This window comes from Citrus clementina, unplaced genomic scaffold (genome assembly GCF_000493195.1).
Source record: "Citrus clementina cultivar Clemenules unplaced genomic scaffold, Citrus_clementina_v1.0 scaffold_2, whole genome shotgun sequence".
NCBI lineage: Eukaryota > Viridiplantae > Streptophyta > Magnoliopsida > Sapindales > Rutaceae > Citrus > Citrus x clementina.
In genome coordinates, this window is record NW_006262688.1 from 28,430,909 (window position 1) to 28,440,210 (window position 9,302).

Genomic DNA, 9,302 nt, shown 5'->3' on the forward strand with positions numbered 1-9,302 from the left:
CTTCACGTGGCCACTGCGGGAGCCAGCCTCCTACTAAGAGCATAAGGCCATTCCTGCTAGAGGTTGAGGTAGGGAGACCTTGTCAATGACGGTTGGTGAGACGTGCACTCCTACCCGAGAATCGATGCATGAAAGTCCATTCAGCCACAACCACAATAATGGAGTATCCACTTTCGAGAGTTGGGGAGGTGATAGACGTGGATTATAGGAAGGCCCGGATTGAAGGGAAGCCTATAAAAAGGTAACCAACGAAGGTAAATGGTTAAATTTTTTGAGATTAAAATTGAGATAAAAAGAGCTTTCTATTGAGAGATCTTAAACGAGCCATAAGATTAGTGGCCGTATTTCCTAGGAAGACGAAACCTATGTTTCTGACTTGAGCGTCGGAGGGTTTACGCTGGGAAAACACCCGGCGTGCTCTAACCTGTTTCTACATATGCAAGAGTCCGTGGAGAGGAGGTCTTACGAGGAGAGATCCTGGTCGTGGACGAGCAGAAAACCAGAATCTCGCATCAATATTTTGGCGCTGTCTGTGGGGAGCTGATAAAAAAACTTCTATTGATAGAGAGAAGAAGAGGAAATGTAGTGAGGAAACAATAGATGTAGGAGGAAGTAGTGCACAAGGAGGTGACTTGAGGCTTAACAAGTCCGTGACGTTGAAAGAGATAGCCAATGAAGTACGAGAAAAAACCATGTATGAGCGGATAGAACGGATGGAAAAACAGATGGAGACCCTGACAACCATCCTACACGAACTGAGGAGTGAACGAAGGGGAGTTCATAAGGAAGGGGTGAGAAGTGGCGGAATGACACCAGGGCACGATAATATGATGAGAGGTCGGACCACCAGAAGATTTGGTGGTGAGGGGGGTAACTCATCTCTGCGGGGGGAAAGGCATAGAAGAGAAGATCAATCCCCAAGGAGACAGACCTTTGATAATGATGACGGAGTGGCGAATGCAAAGGAAAAAGAACTCCGGCAACACCTACATGATGTTGAGCAAGAGCGAGATCAGGTTGCAGCATGTGACCCTGGTCGTGCTGTACAACTGGAAGAAGAAGTGCACAGATTAGCGTAGATAATAGATGACATGAAAGGACAAAGCAGGGCACCAGGTTGGAGGATAATGTTGGACGAAGAATCCCCGCTCTCGGCAGAAATCATGAGGGCAGTCATTTCGAGGGATTTTCGCCTCCCAGACCTCAGATATTCGGGGCGAACCAATCCGTTGGTGCACATAGAGCGCTTTAATGACATAACTGAGGTGCAAGGATTATCCCAAGCTAAAAAATGCGGGGTGTTCCCGCTATCTGTAGAGGGACGAGAAGGTGAGTGGTACCAAAAACTTCCTCAAGGGAGCGTTAAATCCTTCGAGCAGATGTGCCACGAATTTACAGAGCAGTTTCGTGGGGCAATGGCACCAGAATATGATATGATGGAGCTGGCGAGCATGAAGCAGAGAGAGGAGGAAACCCTTCAGGAATTCATTAAAAGGTTCCATAGCACTGTCCTCGATTTGGGAGCCTTCAACCATCCTCAGGCATTAAGGGGATTGAAAGAAGGGGTGAAAATAAGACGGTTGTGGTATAATTTGAGGAGCCCAGCTGTTCAGACATATTCAGCCGCTTACGAGCAGGCTAAGAGGGACATATAGATTGTGGAGGAAAAGGCAGCACGGATTAAGACAGACCAGCTAGAAGGGTTGAGGAGGAAAGAAAAGAGAACCATATCAGGAAGTAGGCCGATTAAGAGGAAAGACCACCATGCCTCAGGCAGTGGTGCAGGAGGTCGGGTCACCTCTTACCAACCTCATCAGAGGCCACTCCAATATCAGCGTAGTAGGGCACAACCTCCTCATTCACCAGTCAGGGTTTCATGGAGAAGGTATGACCGGACATATAGTCATCCTCATCCACACCCACACGGTGGTAAATGAAGCAGACCAGAAGCACTGCTACCCCCTCAAGTTCGGAATAGCAAAAACAGGGAAAAGGCGGTACACATGATCGACCAGAGCCAAGACTATGTGCGGTATACTTCCTTGAAGATACCCTTGGACGAGGTGTATGAGGCCATAAAGGAACGGAGATTACTGTACCTCCCTACCCCAATAACAAAGCTACCTAGCAGGAGAAATATGAGACGCTATTGCAAGTTCCATGGCACCCACGGTCATACCACAACTGAATGCAGAGATCTCAAGACTCGGGTTGAAGATTTGGTGAGAAATCGATAACTGGACGAGTTCGTAGATGAGACCTTCTCGATGGTGACCTCGTCAGGTGAAGGGGAGCAGAGTGACAGGAACATGAGCCACGAGAAGCCTATGGTAAGAGTAATTGCTGGGGGCCCAACATTGGCCGGAGATTTTAATAGATCGAGGAAGAACTACGCTAAGTATGCCATGACTAACAAAGAAGTGTTCTTCAACACCCCAGCAGCCAAGCGAGCAAGAATCATGCAAGATCCGATCATGTGGACAGATGATGATGAAGAATGGATTCTATATCCACACGAGGATGCCTTAATCATTAAAGACATCGTTGCTAGCAAGAAGTTTGACTGAGTTCTGGTAGACATGGGAAGCTCGGTCGATGTTTTGTTCAAGTCAACTCTGGAGGAGATGAGAATAACAGACCTGAGGTTAGAGCATATCAATACCTCACTGAAGGGATTTAGAGGAGGAAATCTGGTTCCTCTAGTCGTGGTCGAACTGCCCATCACAATTGGCAGCTCCCCGACAGAAAAGACTATGATACTGAATTTTGTGGTGGTTGATGAAGAGGGTCCTTACCAGATTATTCTAGGCTGCCCCTTTCTGAGGATGAGCAAAGCGGTATTTTTCAACCATTATCTAGCTCTCAAGTATCGGGTGAATGGGGTGGTTGGAGTGGTGAGAGGAGACCAGAGAATTGCTCGAAGCTGTTACTCCACAACAGCAAGGGAAGCAATGTAGATTACATCTCATTCTTAAAAATGCGGGTGCCACGTACCAGAGGTTGGTGAACAAAATCTTTAAGCCGTTGATTGGGAGAACAATGGAGGTGTATGTGGACGACATGATAACCAAATCAAAAATCCCGAAGGAACATGTCGAGCACCTTGAGGAGACATTTGGACTTTTGAGGAAGTACAAAATGAAGCTCAACCCAGAGAAGTGTGCCTTTTGGGTCGAGTCAGGCAAATTCCTTAGGTTCATAGTGAGTCATCGAGGGATCGAGATGAATCCCGAGAAGATCCAGACAATCATGCAGATGAGATCTCCTCGTAACCTGAAGGAGATACAGAGCCTTACAGAGAGGTTGACAGCATTGAGTCGGTTCATATCCAAGGCGACAGATAAGTGCCAGACATTCTTTCAAGTGATAAGGAGAGGAAAGAAAACAGAATGGACCCATGAATGCGAAGAAGTCTTCTAGAATTTGAAGTAATATTTGCAGCAAACACCTTTGTTGTCCACGCCGCGGGATAGGGACGTGCTGTTCCTATATATGGCGGTATCGGATCATGCCACGAGTTTTGTTCTAGTGAGAGAGGAAGAAGGGGTTCAATATCCAATATATTACACGAGCAAGACCCTACTAGATGCCGAGACCAGATACCCGCCGTTAGAGAAATGGGCACTTGTTCTTGTGGTTGCTGTTCGGAAGCTGAGGCTATACTTTCAAGTATTCCCCATCTCAGTAATTACAAACCCACCATTACGACAGACTCTACACAAGCCGGATACTTCTGGTTGCTAGTGAAATAGGCCATAGAGTTGAGTGAGTTCGACATAAGTTATAAACCTCGTGTAGCAGTAAAGGCCCAGACAATGGCCGATTTCGTGGCAGAATTCGTAGAGCCCGAAGTAAATTTCAACCAGTTGGATGCTGCTACAGTCAACAACGAAGATCGGGTATGGCAGGTGTCAGTGGATGGATCCTCAGAGGAGCAGGGGAGGAAATCTATTATGTTGTAAAGGTGGAGTTCACAGCCATAAATAACCAGGCAGAATATGAAGCTTTAATATCGGGTTAGGAATTGGCCAAGGCAGTGAAAGCGGATAGGGTAAAAATCCGAACTGATTCCCAACTGGTTGCAAATCATGTCAATGAAAGATTTCAACTGAGAGATGGGAAGATGGAACAATACTTGAAGAAAGTCAAGCAGATGATTGGGAAGTTTGAGGCGGTTGAGGTGATACAAATCCCAAGGGGGGAGAACAGTTGAGCAAATATTTTGGCCAGGGTGGCAGTTGTAGCAGATCTAAAAATGCATAAGTCGGTCCCTTTGGAGGTGAAGTCCAGTCCTAACATCGAGTAGAATTTGAAGGTGGTGCGAATAGAACAGAAATGCTCGTGGATGGACCCGATAATCTCGTACATCAGAGATGAGGTATTACCACCAGATAAGCTACGAGCTCGGAAGATCAGAGCTCAGGCATTGAGGTACACAATGATTGATGGGGTGCTATATCGGCGGAGATATAGTCTACCGTTCCTTCGGTGTTTAGATGAGGACGACCCGGATTATGTACTGAGAGAAGTACATGATGGAGTTTGCGGAAACTATTCTGGCGCGAGGTCCCTTGCCCACAAGGCTCTAAGGCAGAGATATTTCTGGCCGACGATGCACCAGGATGCGCAGGAGAAAACCAGGAGTTGTGTGAACTGCCAGAGTTTTGCAAAGAAGCTCAGCCACAAGAAAAGCTCACTTCTATAGCCTCGCCATGGCCATTTGCTCAATGGGGAATTGATTTGATTGGGTCGTTGCCAAAGGGATGAGGGGCAGCAACACACGCAATAGTAGCGATAGATTACTTCACGAAATGGATCGAGGTAGAAGTCCTCAGCAGGATCACCGAAAAAAAGACGACTGATTTCATGTGGAGAAACCTGGTCTGTCGGTACGGGATCCCTTATGCCCTGATAACAGACAATGGCAGGCAGTTTGACAACCATAACTTCAGGGATTTCTGCCAAAACCTCGTGATAGAGCTGAAGTATTGCTCACCTGCTGACCCTCAGTCTAATGGACAAGTGGAAGTGGCCAACAAGATAATAAAGAGGCTTCTGAAAACCAAGCTTAGAGCAAAAAAAGGTGCATGGATTGATGAGCTACTAAGTGTATTATGGGCATACATGACAACCCACAAAACAACAATCGACAAAACACCGTTCGCTTTGGCCTTCGGACATGAAGCTGTTGTACCGGTCGAGATAGGGGCGACCACGCACTGGACAGATCACTTCGATGAGTAGAAAAATAACGACTAAATGTGCTTGAATCTGGATTTGCTGATTGAGAAGAGGAACCAAGCATCGAAGTGATCAGTCATTTACCAGCAGAGGGTTGCTCGATATTACAACCAGAAGGTGTGTATATGACAGTTCAAGGTCGGCGATTGGGTACTAAGGAGGGTGAACCAGAACACGAAAGGCTCGACACAAGGAGTACTTGGACCAAACTGGGAGGGGCCATATAGGGTCAAGCAGGTAGCAGGACCCGGAGCCTACAAGCTTGTTCGTGGGGATGGCCACGAGGTGAAACGCCCCTGAAACGCAACACACCTCAGGAAATATTTCCAGTAAGACCCAATCATGCTTTAAAAGTTATTTCTATTTGCTCTTGTTATTATGCATTTTATGTTAAATCAATCTCATGTAAGTTGAATTCAGCGATTAATGAAACGTTGAGGAATTTCAGTCAATTGTAATAGAGTAAAGTTTTTAAGGCATGCAAAGGCTAAGTCTCAAAGCCTGTTTTATGGCGAGACCAAAAGCCAAGTGTGCCAGGATTTGCTCGACCAAGCGAAGACGAGCAGACTCTCAAACGTTACAAAAGTTTCTAAGGCATGCAAATGCTAAGTCTCAAAGCCTGTTTCATGGCGAGAACAAAAGGCAAGTGTGTCAGGATTTACTCGACCAAGCGAAGACGAGTAGACTCTCAAATGTTGTAAAAATTTCTAAGGCATGTAAAGGCTAAGTGTCAAAGCCTGCTTTATAGCGAGACCAGAAGCCAAGCATGCCAAGATCTGTTCGACCTAGCGAAGACGAGCAGACTCTCAAACGTAAGGCAATAGAAAGCCAAAATTTTCGGCACCTGCTCGACCACAATGTAAGTGAAAAAAAAATAAAATAATTTGCCAAGAGCTCGAGGCAAAGAAAGTAAATAAGAACATTCTTATTAATCTGCCAATAATTATGAAAAGCTACTAGTCTTAACATACAATGTTCTAAAAAAACAACTACAAAACAAGATACATTCAAGAAGATGGTGGGTCAGTAAGTTGGGCCGCCTCTACTGGCTGCTCCACCTCAGGAGCAGGGGGGTTTCACCAGTTGCCCTAAGGGGGTACTTGCCTTGGCAACATCAGCAGGGACTGCACGAGGAGGAGAGGTTTCCTCCTCAGTGGCATTTGGCTTCAACTCTTCGACATCTTCTTTGGCTGCCTCCTCATCCATATATTGAGCAACACCAGTAGCAAGCTCGTCCATCTTTGGATCAGGATGCTGCTTCCCAAGGACGGCCATGATGCAGCGATAAGAATGCCGAAGCCCCTGGTCATATTGGTTGTCAGCTTACTTCTCTAGGTTCTCGACCTGAACCTGGTGGGAATCCTTGAGAGATTCGAGCTGAGCCTCATAAGTAGCCTTTTGCCTCTGCAGATCCTCCTTGACCTTAGTCAGCTCTTCCTCAAGAGTGATTGCCCTTGCCTACGCTAGAGATTCTCACTTTATCAACTTCAGATTCTTGAGGTTCAGATCTCTTGCTTTCTTCTCGGCAGTGTCAGATCTCCTACTGTTGACTGATGACGTGGCGCAATCCTGAGCGTCCAAACTGTTTTTAATTCGATGGCCATGATTTACTCAATGTATCTATAAAAAGAGGGCCTCCCCCCTAATTTGATATCTGTGAATCCATTTTTGGACTCCAATTTCTGTAATTTCTTCTCCATCTTGTATTTTCTACGTATTTTAATAAATTTTCATTTTGCCCCTAGTTCAATTATGAGTGGCTAATTTTCTTTTAAGCTTGGGTTGAAGATGAAGTCTCAACATGTGTCATGGGCTTTATTTGAAAAATTTATTTTCTCTTCCCCTCTAGTTTTTGTGGATGTTTTGACTTCTATTCGACAAATAATAATAATCTTGTTTAGTACCGCCTTGGTTTCACCGGCTCCTTAATACAAGGTTATTATTATTTGTTACGATAAGCCCTTACCACCATATTGATTAGAGCGTGGTTCATGAGTGTGGAAACCCCCCCTCATGATTTAATTGGTATTAATAAGAAATATTTAGCCCATGGTGCATGTTGATAGGGATCTAGATACACAAGTACTTTATTTCAATAGATTTATCTTCAATTTATTCTCGCCTTTTTAATTTAAGTTTTAGAATATTCCAAATCAATTTCATAAGAAATCCAACCACCCATTTACAAAATTAATTCTACACACAATTAAAATCCACCTCCTCTTGGGATCGACACTTGTCACCATTAGTCTATTCTATAATAGATTTGTGCACTTGCGAGTTCAATAAAATTTGCACAATAAGTTTTTGGCGCCGTTGCCGGGAAAGTAAGTTATTTTAATTCGTAGAATTAATTTTTGTGAATAATTTCTTTTATTTGTTTTCTTGTATTTTTTTAATTAAACAAAGAGAAAAAATAAGTGAATATACATTTATAGGTAATAATTTCTTTTCTTTCTCTATTCTTTACAATTTTGTAATTTAATTTTTAAGTTATTTTCTTTGTAATTTTTGTGTGTTTATTTTATTAATTTTTTTAGTTAATTTATTTCACGTATTTGTTTTAGTGTGTTTTTATAGAAAGGTTATAATAGCGCGATAAGATTACTATCGTAATTTCTCCTTTTTCTCTATTGTTATTTGTTTTGTTCCTGTTTATTTTTGTGTTCTTTGCATGCATGGTCGTAGGTCATTATTACCTAATCTTGAACCTATAGACCTTGAACTAAAAAAATTACTTCGCACACACAAGCACGTTAAAAATAAATTTGGAATGGATTTACATGCACCACATGAGAGGCCATTTAAGAACTATTTTAGTCCCTTAGCTAATATGAGCACATCATGTATACGATACCCAAATGTAGCTGCTAGGAGTTTTGAACTAAAACCTAGTGTGCTAAATTGTCTCCCCACATTTTATGGCTTAGAAAATGAGGACCCATATAATCATTTGAATGATTTTCATGCTATTTGTCAAACATCTAAATATGAGAATTTTTCAGATGATGATGTTAAACTTAGACTATTCCCATTTTCTTTAAAGGATAGAGCTTGTTCATGGTTAAATACTTTATCTGCTAATAGTATTGCATCATGGGAACAAATGGTAACTAAATTTTTGAATAAATATTTCCTAGTGCATAAAACCAATGCTATTCGCAGGGAAATCTCAGAGTTTACCCAGAGAGAGGACGAATAGTTTTTCAAAATATGGGAGCGATTCAATGTGCTACTCTTAAAGTGTCCACATCATGGGTGCAAGAAATGACACCAATGCCAATATTTTTTGGAGGGATTATTACCGAATGTGCAAGAATGACTAATAGCAATAAGTTGATGAGAGCTAATGTCAAAAAGTACATCAGAGATTTGGGAATTCTTCCAGCGACAAGCAGATAATTCCCAACAACGGAGTCGATCGCTCAGGAACACTAAAAGAATTAAGGGAGTAAATGAGGTTTACATTGGCGAGTCAACTTCGAGAATCAAAGAAGTTAAGGAGATGGTTGAAGGTCTTGCTCGACAAATAGCATCATTAACGACTGCACAATCAACAAAACCACATGACCATGACTCATACTCAGATCAAGCCAATGCCATAGGTGTAATGAGAAAACCTTCAAATTACAACTCATACTCCAACACATATAACCTTGGATGGGGAGATCACCATAATTTTTCATGGTCTCAAGGATTCCAACAGAATGGACCAGCAACTCCAACTCCACCAATTCAACAAATTTCTCAAGTTCCTCAAGCCTTTCAGCCACCATTTAGACCATACAATCAGAACCAGAACTACTCTCAATCAAGACTATAGGATGATGCATTCCAGAATTCAAGAATGTTACTCACTCCACGATTGAGCAACAGAACCGTACCATTGATGGACTACGAAATGAGTTGAGAGCAGGCTTCAATGCACAAGCCCAATCTGTTTCAAGCCTCGAAAAGATGGTGGGACAACTTGCTTCTTGAGTTTAGACCTTGGCAATGACTATTGAGAAAGGCAAGTTTCCAGTTCACCACAGCAGCATGGAGAGGTCAAAACAGTAATG

At 43.1% G+C, this 9,302-nt stretch overlaps 2 protein-coding genes across 2 annotated transcripts in view; both read left to right on the forward strand.

Moving 5' to 3' along the window:
• The window catches only part of LOC112101038 (LEAF RUST 10 DISEASE-RESISTANCE LOCUS RECEPTOR-LIKE PROTEIN KINASE-like 2.4), a 3,205-nt gene extending 2,126 nt beyond the window's left edge, over nucleotides 1–1,079 (forward strand). The window contains 1 exon segment of the mRNA XM_024190932.1: nucleotides 566–1,079. Within this exon segment, the coding sequence (XP_024046700.1) occupies nucleotides 566–1,079 (514 nt within the window).
• Nucleotides 1,080–4,345: 3,266 nt separating this feature from the next.
• On the forward strand, nucleotides 4,346–5,244 carry LOC112101039. Its single transcript, XM_024190933.1, has 2 exons — nucleotides 4,346–4,646; nucleotides 4,919–5,244. Exons 1-2 carry the CDS (start codon nucleotides 4,346–4,348, stop codon nucleotides 5,242–5,244), a joined length of 627 nt encoding a protein of 208 aa, XP_024046701.1.
• Nucleotides 5,245–9,302: the final 4,058 nt, after the last annotated feature.